Consider the following 13,933-nt stretch of genomic DNA (forward strand, 5'->3'; position numbering starts at 1 on the left):
AGTAACAGACAGATTCAACAGATTGTCTGTTGCTGCGATGCCTGAAGCAGCCACAGGGTGGTGCTGCTGCCTCTTCATTTAATTACAGGAAAAAGTTACATCCTTTTAAAGGTAAAGTACAGGAGTTTTGTCGAGTAGTTTCCAGATAAATGTGAGGGTCCATTGAGAAAAAAAAAAAGTTCTGATAAACAAATTTACATTCAGTGTCTGGATTTTCCTCTGATCTTTGTAGTCAACAATAATCAAAGATGTTACATATTATAGCTTAAATATTAAGTTTCAATTAATCATTTAATGGTCTTTAACACCACAAGGTTGTCTAACAAAATGTCTTTGTGTTTGTAGTTTGTGATTTATTCAACTTCCAGATACACAACTTTGATAAAGAGCTGAAACGATCATTTTCTGAGCAAAACTGACAAAATCAGTTGTTGCAGCTTCTTTAATGTGATGATTTCGCTGCTTTTCTCCATTTTAGAGCTGCAACGATTCATCAAATAATTGATTATTGATCGATTATCAAACGAATCACCATCTATTTTGATCACTGATGAACTGTTTTGAGTAATTTAAAAAAAAGTTCAAATTCTCTGATTTCAGCTTCTTCAATATGAATATTTTCTGGTTTCTTTTCATCTTTGAGTTGAGACACTGATCATCTTTGAGTTGTGGACAAAAGGAGACATTTGAGGATGTCATCTTGGAATTCAAGAAACACTGATCAACATGTTTCACCATTTTCTGGATTAATCGAGAAAATAATCGACAGATTAGTTGATAATGAAGATAATGGTGAGCTGACATCATGTAAAGCTGAGTGTCTCTGGGTTTTGGACTGTTGGTTGGACAAAACAAGACATTTGCAGACCTCAGCTTGGACTTTGTGATCAGCATTTTATAGAAAAAATAATTAACCAGTCCCTCTAGGAAGTTGTGATATTATGATCACAACAGTCACTGCGGACAATCAGTGCAACTTTTCTGCAAACTTGACCAATCACTGTAGTTTCCTGTGAGTTCCAAGGTTTATTATTTACTATTCTGTCATATTATTTTATTTTGTCATGTTATATGTGCACTTACATTCTTATAATTCTGTGCTGGTTTTGAGTTTGAGCTCCAAAAAAGATTTTATGTCTTTGTGGAAAAGCAAAAAGTGAACTTTTTCATTTACATTTAAAGCAGATTTTCAAAAGAGTTTTTGCAATCTTGAGGCTTTTTGTTGAGGTTAGATAGAACACAGAGAACAGAGTGGTTTCATTCTTCCTCAAACAAGCTGACTTTGAGTTTTCACCACTTTTTTTTTTTTTTGCAGTGTTCATTTGTTCCCACAATTTCTTGGCAATAAACACCCAAAAGTACTGCAGCATGCATCCCAACTTTTTTTTTTTTTTTTTTTTAAGAAAATCTGCTGTGAAACCCTGCAGGGATCAGTTAACGTAAGAATGTCGTTGTAGTTGAACTTTAATATGAGGAAGACTTGACTTCTTCCAAACGCTGCAGCCTGAAGCTGCTGAAGACACATTTTACAGAGCAGAGAAGTGAAGCTGTCAGACTGTAACCAGAGTCAAACCTGTCATTAACATACCTCCCCCTCCGTCTCTGCCACAGAAACACAAACACGCTCAGATTCTCTCAGTAAACTCTGACTGCTGTCTCTGTGGTTCACTTCTGCCTTTTTGTCATTTAAATGAGCGTCAGGAGAGAAACAGCTCTGCTTCACTGAATGCTGATGTGACAGCAGGGCTGCAGAACAGCCTCCTCGCACAACCATCAACGCTTCTGATTGGTCGAGCCCTCCCTGCCTTTTATTTCAGCTGCCATTAAAAAAAAAAAATCTGCAGCCACAAACCAGTTTGTTTTTGTTCACTGAGCTTCAACATCAACACGGAGTTACAGGAGGAATAAAACAACACATGGACAGATGATAAAGAAGTGTTGTACAGCATTTATGCTGAAGACAAAATCCAGCAGGCATTAACTTGAGCTGCAACTAACCATTATTTTCACTGTCGATTAATCAATTATTTCTTCAATTAACCCGGCCTCTCGCCTAATGACAGCTGGGATAGGCTCCACCCCAGAGAGGAGCAAAGAAACCAGAAAATATTCACATTTAGGAAGCTGAAATCAGAGAATCTGGATTTTTTTTTTCTTTAAAACAATTTAGTTGGTTAGTTAATTAATTGTGTATCTGTGGAGGTGGGGGTCAAGGACAGAGACGGGGGATGGGACAGTACCTGACTATCTGCAGATCAAACTTCACTGACGTGTCGTCCTCCGACAGCTGATGCACGCTGAACCGCAGCTCTGCCAGCACCTGGCCAATCACAGCAGAGATAGAGACGGCCACAAACCAATCAGGAGGCAGGAAGAGACAGAAAAGAACATCATGTCAGGAGGGAAGAAAAAAGAAAAGAAAAAAAAAACAATTATTTTGCCAGGTGAAATATTTATATTTAAAGCTCCATCAAGAACTAATGTGAATCTAAAATACAAAAATACACTGTGGAGCCAGTTTCTTTTGGAAAAAGTAAAATCTACAAACCAGTACAGAGAAAAAGAGATCTGCTCTCGTGAAGAACTGAGGGACTTTAAAAAACTCTGACACATTTATATTTCACTTTCTGACTGTGTTGGTACTGTGAACATTATATTACTGAAGCGATCCCTTCAGTTTTGTTTTTATTATTACTTTCTCTTTGTTTGTTGTTTCTTCTATTTTCATTTAATTCTATTTTTATTTATTGCACTGTGATGTCATAATGTCATGAGTGTTATGTGGATTATTTGCCTGTATTAATTTAATTAACTTTAAAAAATAAACAAAATTGTACATTTTTAAGTTAAGTGCATTACTTAATAAGAACAGTTAATTTAGCCATAAACACATCTGTTGTATGTAGCTGACAGTCAAATAAAAAATGAAAAAATATACTGGATGAGGACAGCACAGCAACATTTCCCTGATCAACTTTGAAATCCAAACATTTAAATTTATTTTGACTTTATGGGTGATCTCAGGACATCGTTTGTTCTGCAGTAACGTTCTCTGTTCTCTGACTCAGTGAGAGTGATGGATGCTTCGCTGCTTATGAGAAGAGTAAAATTATTTTGGGTTCCTGGAAACTGAAGGAGAAATTAAAGACTGGCAGCCCACTAACATGTCAGCTTAGCTCCTAAAAGACCCTGAATGCAGCACGAGAGGAGGACAATGTGGTCTACAGTCCTGTCATGTGACTGACTGACCTTGGTTCCTCCCTTCATGGGGTTTCCCAGGTCACACACCACCATCTTGGTCTGGTTCTCTTTCTTGTAGGCGCAGGACAGCCGGTTGAGAGTCTGGAACAAAACGACAACATGACAACAGACTGTAACATCACAGTTTGATCTCCTGGAAGAAGAAGAAGAAGACCGAGGAGGAGGAAGAAGAAGAAGAAGAGCTAGCTTCTTTAGACAAGTGTTTTTTTTCCTGATAATCAACATCTAAAATAAATGTCTGAAAACTAAACTGCTCCTGCAATTACAAGACAAGTAACTTTAGTTTCAAATATATTTTTTCATTCTTTTTTTCAATGTCACATTAAAATTTAAGCGTTTTTAAGGATTTGCAGTATTTTCCACCTTCAGCAGTCGAGTGTGAAAAGAAGTGAAGCAACAGGAAGAGCGAGCAGATATAGACATGATGTCTGTGTCCGGTGAAGTCACCTGACTGCGGACGACCCCGGTGAAGTCGGCCTGCTGTGGAGGGTAGACGTGGAGCTCGGCCTCGTACGCTCCCTCTCCCTGATTCTCGGCGCTGATCTCCAGAGTCAGAGCGTTGTCGTCGCCGATGTAGATCTGCTGACGGTCGCTGGAAGACAACGGGAACACAAACCGAACATTTTTATTTGAACCCTGTGATTTGTTGGCATGTTAGTATAAAATAGGTGAACATTACGACACAGAAGTCTTTTTTTTCTTTTCACTCAGACTTTGAATCCTCAAAAATTAAAACTGGCACATCGTTTCATTTCCAACATTTTGCCTCAGAGTCTCCTGAAATGTTTTCATCCAGATTCAACCACATAAAACACTTTGTTCTGAAAAGTGCTGAATGAATAACGTTTATTATTAAACACAAAATCTTTCTGACACCTCATCATTATTAAGCACCTTCCAAGTTATTTTTAGTTCACCCAAAAATTAAAATTCAGTCATTGTTCTGGTTGACTTTTCCAACAAAGTTTGACACTTTGTTTTGAACTGTTAGTGATGAAATAAAATCTTGATATTGTTAGTGTTTATTTTTATTCTCAGAACAGTCTTTGTTATCTTAAGTGAATATTGTTGATCACATTACATACAAAAAACAACAGAATTTGACAGATTTTCAGTCTGGATCACCTCTGAAAACTAAAAAAAAAAAAAAAAAAGAAAGAAACAATAATCTGAAGATTTGATTCAAATCGTTTCAGACTGCAGTCCTCCTGTTTCTCACCTCTTCACTGACAACTTCAGGTCGGGTTTACAGATGTTGTCGTCTCCACAGTCCAACAGGATGTGAGCCTGAAGGAGGGAGAAAAGGAGCGAAAAACCAAAAGGAAGAGCAAGAACAATGTGAAAAAAAAGATGAAAGAAAAGAGCAAAGAATGAAACAAACAAATCAGTCCTACTGAACAACAACCGTCCAAACTCACACAATAAAACAGTTAACCACAGATACACACACACACACTCAGTGTGTTACCTGCTTGGTGACGTTGGACGCCGCTGACACGTCGACGATGGGCAGCAAGCCGGTCTGGTCTGCAGCCTGCTGGTAGTCCAGACTGTACTCCATCGCCACGGAGATGGGAGTGATCTTATCCCGAAACTCACGATCGTCCTGAGGGACAAGATGTGTTCAGACACATCAGCTCTTATTCTGAAACTACAGCTCTTATTCTGAAACTTCATTCTACAGATCGGCATGTCGGTGCTCAGAGTTTCTTCTTTGTTGCCTCTAAAACATGTCACCTCCTCACCCTCAGGAAGACGTGCTGCTCCTCGCAGGCTGGTGCTTTGCCGTTGGACACCATCATGTCCTTGGAGTACTGAAAGGTCCGACTGTGCAGGAAGAGGACGCGTTTGGTCGCCTCCTTCTGTTTCAGACGATCCAACATGAGGTCGACACGGAAACCTGGAGGCAGACCGATCAGAGAGGAGATCATGAAAAGCTGCAGAGCCTCAGATGGACAGTTATTGGTGTGGTCACGGTGGTTCTGAAGTCTTATTAGAGAAGCAGTGAGGATCAGTGCAGGCCGGTGTTTGACTCACTGAGAGCAGCTGGAGCTCCGCGGCCGCTGGCCTTCAGACAGTACTTCACCTTGAAACTAAAAAACACAGAGAGGCAGCTGTCAGCTTTACGTGATCACATCACATTACTGCAACTCACAAATGTTAAACATTAACTGCTCAATTACTCTAACGGTTAGCTTAGCTTAGCATAAAGACAGGAAACAGGGAAACAGCCAGCTCGTCTTTGTCCAAAGGCAACAAAATCCACCTTCCAGCTCCTGTAAAGCTCAAATGTTCTATCTGGTTTGTTCAATCTGTACAAAAACTGAAGGGGAAGAATGAAAAGCTCATGAACGCACCAAAACAGGACCATCTGAGGAGCATGTGAACGCAGCATTCAACCTTGGCCTGTCATGAGAATGACTTCTTTTGGATGATTTATTGTCCCAGAAATAATTCCAATTAAGGATTTTATTGTCATTTAAAATGATTTCATGCCACTGATACACAGGGTTAGGAGGGTTACGGTACTTTAAAGATGTATTCTGATACAGTTACTAATTACCTGTTAAAAAATGTAGTCAATAACACGATCTTATCCAATCATAATATTAAAGTAATGTAACTTGATTACTTCCCATTACCTTTGGATTACCTCAATATAAAATACAGTGAAATTTGGTGCATTTAGAGCTGCGATGAATTATTATTTTCTCTAATAATCGATTAGTTGTTTGGTTCATGAAATGTCTGAAAATGGTGAAAAATGTTCAAAGTCGAAGATGACGTCCTCAAATGTCTCATTTTGTCCACAACTCAAAGATATTCAGTTTACTGTCAGAGACGAGAAGAAACCAGAAAATATTCACATTTAAGAAACTAAAATCGGAGAATTTGAACTTTTTTTTAAATTAAAAATGTCTCAAAATGATCGAGTATCAAAATAGATGCAGATTAATTTAATAGTTAACTAATAACTGATTAATGGTTGCAGCTCTACAAGTTTTATGTTGATTGTTTGGTTTATAGCTGTTCCTTCCTTTGTTAGGTGCAATTTATTGATTGATTGATTTAAAGACATAAAATGTTAAACTTTCACTCAGTGAAGCATTTTTTCACTGATGCCATGATGATGAATCAGCAGCTGTGTGTCACTGTGCATGGTGGGATACTGTCTTGCTATTGTTTTTAATAAATGTAACTGTAATCTGATTACAATCACATCAATCAGTTTGAAGTTATGCACCTTTATGTTATAAGCCACTCCCACTGCCACACCACTGTTATGCCAATGGACATAAACGCAAACTCACACTCAACCTCGAAGCAAAGTTTCAGTAAAACTGTGTCCAGAGGAGGGACCGCTTTTCAAGACGGACCAACAGGAAACACAAGTGGCGTGAAGAGAACAGATGGACAGAGGACTCACCAGGACACGAACGTGCTGCTACCCGGCAGCGTGCACGTCTTCTCCTCTGGGTTGATGATCTGAGGCGTCAAATCTAACGTGGCGTTCACACTGATCACTGGACGAGCTCTGACACACACACACCACACACACAGACAGTGTTATTAACGTGAGGACAAAATGATTACCTATAAATCACTTCTTTACCAGTAAAAACAAAACTGAAAACAGTGAAAACATCATTATAAAATCATTTAACATAACTTGGACACTTGTGCAGTCTGAAAAAGTTGCAGGCTGAAGCTACAGCTCATAACGCAGCCCAGCCTTTAAACAGCTCGTCATATTTACTGAAGAAAGATCAAACAACAAAACAAAGACAAGCAAAATAACAACAAAGACTAAACAATACAACACAAAAAGCAGCTTACACTCTGTAAGTTCTGTCAGTCTGTCAGTCTTACAATCTGATCATCCATTTTCATATTTGATCAGGATGTTTGTTTAAAGCTACTTAATGTTCTACATGTTCTCAGTTCTTCGCTACGACTCTTCCATAAACTCACTCCTTTAAAGGAACAATTTATACTGATTGATTGATTGATTTTTTCCGTTAAGCGTGTCAAACAAAGTGGAAGGCACGGCCTCAGCCTCTCAGCGACTCTTTGTTCTTCGAGGTCGCTACAGATAATAATTGTTTTTTCTTTTTTTTTGCTGTGTTCATAATTTGAGCAGTTTTAAAGTCAACCAGATTTTCAAATTTCTTCAATTTGTGTATTAACAGGAAACATTAAGGAGCTCGTTAGCTGCAGAGATAATTAGCAGGAGGCTCTCAGGAGCTGAAAGGGTTAAATGTGTCCTGACAGCAGGAGGAGAAAAGTGAATGAAAACAGCAGCTCTTTGATATCAGAGGTGGCCTCGCTCATTAAATTGCTCACAGACACACACGCAGCCACAGCAGGGGTGTGTGTGCGCGCACACACACACACACACACACACACACACACACACACACACACACACACAGTATGATTACCTGTATAAAACAGCCTTGTCTGCTCCGAACACTCCCACTATTAAATCTGAAAGACAGACAGAGACACACATCAGCTTTTTAACACAGCAGCACTTCACTTCATCCCTGCTGTGTGTGTGTGTGTGTGTGTGTGTGTGTGTGTGCGTGTGTGTGTGTGTGTGCGTGTGTGTGTGTGCGTGTGTGTGCATGTGTGTATGTGTACCTGGGTATCCATTCTGGTCTATGTCAGTGTTTCCAGTCATGGAGTATCCAAAGCTAGCAGGCATGTAGCTGGACGCCCATTTTCCCTGTAGGACCTGAGCGACGAGACACACGAACACGTGAGCTGCAGGATAGTGTGTGTTTGTGTTTTGTTTACAGAGTTTTGAGCTCCTTCCTGTTGTGTTCATTATCTTCAGTTTTAGTTTATTTTATTAGAAACTGAGGCGTATCTGTCAGAGGCAAGTTTAAGAAGTTCAGAAAAGGTATTACAATAGTGTCAACACATTTTGTTGCCTTTTTATTTTATAATAACCTTAATTTAAATTCAAAAATCACTGAGAGCTGTCACTCATTCACAGTGATGTCAAGGAGACAACGGTTTGAAAGATACAATGTAAAAAGAAAAGATAAAATAATTAAAGATACAAGGCGAATGAAACAATTAAAACAATTACAACTGAATATTGTTCATGTGGTTATTGATCATGGATTTGAATTCACCTACAGCAGAGTATTGATTTTTAGGGTGTTTTGTAAATTCAGTAAATTCAGTAAAAAGTCCCTGTCAGTCAGAGACAGTCACTGGATCGACTTTGATTTGATCCAGAAGAAGAAACGAACAGCTGGACTTTATAACAGACTTTATAAATAAACAGGTAGGTCTGCATGTCCCGCCTCTGAGACACAGAGGACAGCCTAAGCTTACTGATTTTCAACATGAAAAAAAAAGCAAAATTGAACAGTGGTTTTGATATTTCACTTATGGATTTTTACCTGTGAGGGTGACGGGTCAGGCCCCCGGGGGCGGCCATTGTGGATGTAGACCAGGCCGTTACGGTCGGGGCCGCCGTAGGGAGCAGAGATCGCCACATCTGGAGGGGACACGAGGAGACAAAACAAGAGACGGGAAGTTGGGTCAGGGTCTGGAACTGGTTGGGATGTAGTGTGTGTGTGTGTGTGTGTGTGTCTTACATGCTTAGGGAGTAACAGATTACATGTAACAGGAATATGTAATCTGGACACAAAAAACTCTGAATATCTCTGAGTTGTGGACAAAACAAGACTTTTGGGGATGTCATCTTGGACTTTGATCAACATTTTCTCACATTTTATGAACCAAACAAATAATCAATTAATTGAGAAAATGATAGACCAATTAATCAGTGATGAAAATAATCGTTACCAGCAGCCCTAAAAACACTTTATTAGGTTAAAAAAGTCACCAAATTTTACACAACTTACTTTATTTTAACATTGTGATACTTGGATTACATTACTGAATACATTTTTTAAACAGGTAAGTAGTAACTGTATTACCGGATTACATTTTTAAAGTATCTCTCCCAACCCCGGTGTCTCACCGTTGTATCCGTCCATGTCCAGGTCTCCCAGCGCTGCGATGGCGGAGCCATATCTGGCGTAAACCTCCGACCCCGTGAGCATCTGAGGTGGGTGGAAGGAGAATCCACCTGCACCAAGGTACACTGACACCTGCAACACACACACACACACACACACACACACACACACACACACACACGCACACACACACACTGTTGTAATAAATATGGAGGAGAAGGGATCATTTTCAGCCTTTTCTTTTCAGAAGTTACAAATACATCAGGAAGTGATGGACAGACTGGTGGACAGTTTTTCTGTTACTATTTCAGATATTTTGATTAGCTTGTTACTCTTTTGTTGTAACTTTACACACCGACCAAAGTGTCTCTTTCGGAGTGTTGGGGGAGGAATCATCTCAATTTTAAGGTTGGAAACAAACTGACGGTTGTCAGCTTCATTCGTCACCTCTGTGGAAATGTTACTGTCAGATCTGACTGTGGCTGTGTGACGGTTTTTGAAAACATGCCATTGTGTGTGTGTGTGTGTGTGTGTGTGTGTGTGTGTGTGTGTGTGTGTGTGTGTGTGTGTGTGTGTGTGTGTGTGTGTGTGTGTGTGTGTGTGTGTTTCCTACCTGTCCCACCTCCCTCAGTTTTCCATCTGATCCTCTGTCCATGAAAAGAGGAGCTCCAATCAGCAGGTCGACCAACCTGACAGACAGACGGAGATGAACTGTGTGTTCTTACAAGTTCCACAACTACTAGAACGTCCAGAAGCATCATTTTGACCTTTGACTCTATTATCTTTAATGATAAACATCAGACTAAGAGATTAATGCTTTTATTCTGTTAGTTAAAAAATGTATTTATATATTTATCGATATGCAGCATCACCTGTAGTAAACTACTTCTATTATTGTATATCTATTATTGTAATAATATAACTTAGTCTTTAATGGATCTTCCATGATAGTTTTGATATGATCATGCCGGGACAATAAAGTCATTTTAATTGTTTTAAAAGAGGATGGCTTGAAGCATAAACATATCATGTCTGGAAGTCTTTGAGAAGGTGACTTGTTGGTGTTTTCATCATCAGCACATTTTATTTGCATCAACATTTTCTCACCACAAAACCTTAAGGCCTTCAAACACGTTGAACTATTTCCTGCCTCATAAACACTCTTAAGTATTTGTTGTGAATTGTTTGACACTTGTGATGTTTACATCAACTCTTCTTCTCCTGTTTTTAATTGGCGCACTACAGAGTTACCAGCTGTTCCCACTGCTGTTGGCAGAAATGTGCATCTTGTTAAATCCCGTATGCTGAAGAAATTATTAATAGTGTGGCATTAAAATGGACGATCAGAGGTCAGGATCAGAGTCCTGAGTTAGTGTCACACTAGTGATTTACCAAATCAGGACATTAAAACGTAGGTAGTAAGTACTTAAATGATGTGTAAATCTGTTGCTAGGAAACATCAGTAGTGCTGTCCAATGAAGAGCAATCAGCTATGTAAACAGGAAGTCACTGTAGCATCACAAGCTAGCAGAACTTCCAAGGACTACAATTTTTGGGGAAATAAAACTACATCTAAAGATATAATAGTTAGTTAATCTAGAGTCAGAGTTTTGGTGAGTCTTTTCCAGCTGACTCAACCAACATTTCTCTTCTCATGAGCATTTTCATTTTGTTCCATTATTTTTTTTTTTTTAAATCTTTCTCCTGTTCTGATGATATCCTGCCAGAACTTCCCATATTTGGTCCAAATGTCTGAACCACCAAAAAACAAAAAAAACAAACAAAAAACTTAACTATGGTTCAGTTTCATCTGGACTGAGACCACCTCCTTCAGTCAGACCATGATCCAGCTGTTTGACCTGGACAGTGGTCCACGGGACCACACCTGTCATTTTGGCTCCAATCAAACTCCAAAAGTCTGGACTGAACAAAGTAGGTGTCAAACGGTCTTTCGACTCACCCGTCTTTATTCACATCGGTGGCAGCTACTGAATGTCCGAAGTAAGCAGCCATCTGGAAGACAGAGAGGAGAGGAGAGCTTACAGAAGTGGTCTGTAAGAAGGAATTCATTTACAAAGTCACGTGTAGTTTTGGTTAAATTTACCATGAACTGAATCCATTATAGAGGAAAAAATAAGAATATCAACACTCTGATGCAGATAATCTTTCAGTTTCTAAACAGCATCTGATTCTGTCTGAACGTGACGTTTCAAAACCTCACTGCTTCCTCTGTGATTCTTTTCTGTACAAACATGTTTCCTTATATGGAGAAATGTGGGCGTGGCAGATTGCAGGTTGCTGATACGCACTGTGGTCAAAACAAACTTGGCCAGTGAGCATGTTCGTGAACCAGACAGTAAGTTTGCATGGGAACTTATTTTGTGCACACAGAACATTTCTACAGACACATTAGTGACTGAGGCTCAGTGTCTTTTTCAGAATAAGCACACTGTAGGACAGTTGTGATGCTGTGCGTTGTGAGCAGCCGTTGTCGCTGTAAAACGATGCTGCAGCGAACAAGGACGTCTCGTTTGATAAATGCTCCACATTTCTCCAGGCTCCATCTCTTTCTTGCATCCCCGTTAGGAGGAGCTCTGACCTGACTGGAGCCATGTTAGCACCAGCTGAATCAGCTCCAGAGATGTTGGTCAGTGACTCACTCTGACCTCCTGGTGGAGATCCTTTAAGAGGAGCAACAAAGAGCTGAAGGTTGAGCTGCTCACGTGTTGCTGTGAGGTCAGGATGTTGGTGGTGGTTTGAAACCCAGTGACTAACACAAGATTTAGATTTAAATTCAGTGGTGAGAGGAAAGATTGAGATCGTCTGAAAGGAAGAAGAGAGACTGAAGCTTTAAGTTTTAAAGAGAAGAGGGAGGAGAGACAGGAAACAGATAAATGAGAGGTTGGCGGGTTCAGAGGACGAGTTATGGAGGACAGACAGGAAGTGAAGAGGAACTCATTAACTCTGGTGATGTCTGACTCTCTTATCCTGCTGTCTGTCTCTCCAGCTCTTTTCCTCCTCCATGAAATGAACATGTGAGCTGTGTTTTTATCACATGGTGCAGTCAGTCAGATGGAACTCTCAGCTCACCTGTGTTCCTGTGAAGTTCACCACAGACTCCATGTTGAGACCATTGAAGATGTTCACCTGAAACATCAAACACAAACACAGAAATGTCACATAAATCAGATCAACATGAACAGTTTCAAATCCTGCCGTCTGAGCTTGTGCTCAGTACGATTTTAAACTTTGATACACCAACTTGTAAAAATGTTGGGAGGTCATGTAAAACATAAATAAAAACAAAATGCAAAGATTTCCAAAAGCTTTTTGACCACGTGATTTGGTAAAAAAGTAATATTATGATTATTTTGAGTGTAATTACAATATGCTATAGGATTAGTGGAAATGATCAGTTTTGCATTACAATTTTCATTTTTACAGAAAAAAAAAACCTATTAAAACCATGATGACGTGATAATTATTGAGTCTTTCTTTCGTGTGGAGAACAGGTTTTGTAGGTCAGGTCATCTCCGCACCTCATTATAATGCTGTTTTCAAAAAAGTGTGATTTGGTTCTGGACCTGCAATTTGAATATTGCACTTGGCCATACTGCAATTTTAGTGCAATTAATTGTGCAGCCCTCGTTTAAATATGTGGTATTGAAAAAGTATTTCAGTATCATACTTTTGAGAACATTAGTTCTCAAAGCTGCTCTGAATATGAATTTGTTTCCTGGTCACATGATCAGAGAATTCGAGAATTCAAACTGAGCAGGACACAGACTGATTATCAGCATGTGACTGCTGGGTGACAGTAATTTGTTTTGTGTGTGTGTGTGTGTGTGTGTGTGTGTGTGTGTGTGTGTGTGTGTGTGTGTGTATGTTTGTGTGTGTGTGTGTGTGTGTGTGTGTGTGTGTATGTACACTTTCAACACTTACATAGCCCAACGCCTTCTCCCCACGAGGGACTCCAGTCGCATAATCTACAGATGTGAGAAGAGACAGACAGTTTGGTTTGTTTTCTTCTGTTAAATTAGTTGTTCCAAAACTTTTTTTCTGTCACTGCCACAAACACCCACCCCTCCCCCCACACACAGTTTTTATCAAGTCAAAAACAACAGAAGTCGACCAAAGGGCTGGACAATAAAATAATGACAGTTAAGAAGTATAAGATAGTAAAAAGCAAGGTAGCAGCGGAGAGAACATAAAAATACCATCCTGCGCACAAGTAAAAGAATTATATAATGTCATCTTCAAAACATTTTAGTCATTTTTATTTTTTTATTCCTTTAATTTGTGTTTATTTATATCGAAATTACATGATCTTGTCTTTTTATCTATTCCATCTTTATTTATCCTGACCAGATGACATCATGTGATTCTCTACATTCTTGTCTCTTTATTTTTTTTTTTAATTCTTACTGTCATGTTTTTATTTCTAGTTATGTTTGCTTGTCTTCTTGTTCTGTCTTATTTTTACTGTTTTAGAGTTCAATTTTAGATTCTGTCTTGTTTCTACTTTGCCTCCTGTGTATCCTGCTCTTTTGCTTTGTCTGTCAAAGCACGTTGTAAACTCTGTTTTTAAAAGGTACTACATAAATAACATTACAAATATTACAAATATTTCTTCAACTAATCAATTCATCATTTGGTCTCTAAAATGCCAG

The 13,933-nt window shown here is 39.2% G+C and overlaps 1 protein-coding gene across 1 annotated transcript in view; it reads right to left on the reverse strand.

The window, feature by feature from the left end:
- itgav (integrin, alpha V) overlaps positions 1-13,933 on the reverse strand; it is a 43,160-nt gene that overhangs the window by 9,025 nt on the left and 20,202 nt on the right. Inside the window, exons 9-24 of the mRNA XM_084725489.1 lie at positions 13,206-13,249; positions 12,354-12,410; positions 11,224-11,276; positions 9,877-9,952; positions 9,266-9,395; positions 8,679-8,776; positions 7,906-7,999; positions 7,704-7,749; positions 6,689-6,796; positions 5,299-5,354; positions 5,007-5,161; positions 4,730-4,867; positions 4,481-4,548; positions 3,709-3,853; positions 3,250-3,342; positions 2,241-2,320 (exon numbers count right to left, since the gene is read on the reverse strand). Coding sequence (XP_084581615.1) covers positions 2,241-2,320; positions 3,250-3,342; positions 3,709-3,853; positions 4,481-4,548; positions 4,730-4,867; positions 5,007-5,161; positions 5,299-5,354; positions 6,689-6,796; positions 7,704-7,749; positions 7,906-7,999; positions 8,679-8,776; positions 9,266-9,395; positions 9,877-9,952; positions 11,224-11,276; positions 12,354-12,410; positions 13,206-13,249 — 1,441 coding nt within the window. The remainder of the gene's footprint in view (positions 1-2,240; positions 2,321-3,249; positions 3,343-3,708; positions 3,854-4,480; positions 4,549-4,729; positions 4,868-5,006; positions 5,162-5,298; positions 5,355-6,688; positions 6,797-7,703; positions 7,750-7,905; positions 8,000-8,678; positions 8,777-9,265; positions 9,396-9,876; positions 9,953-11,223; positions 11,277-12,353; positions 12,411-13,205; positions 13,250-13,933) is intronic.

Source organism: Lutjanus erythropterus, chromosome 8 (genome assembly GCF_056507025.1).
Source record: "Lutjanus erythropterus isolate fLutEry1 chromosome 8, fLutEry1.hap2, whole genome shotgun sequence".
Lineage (NCBI taxonomy): Eukaryota > Metazoa > Chordata > Actinopteri > Lutjaniformes > Lutjanidae > Lutjanus > Lutjanus erythropterus.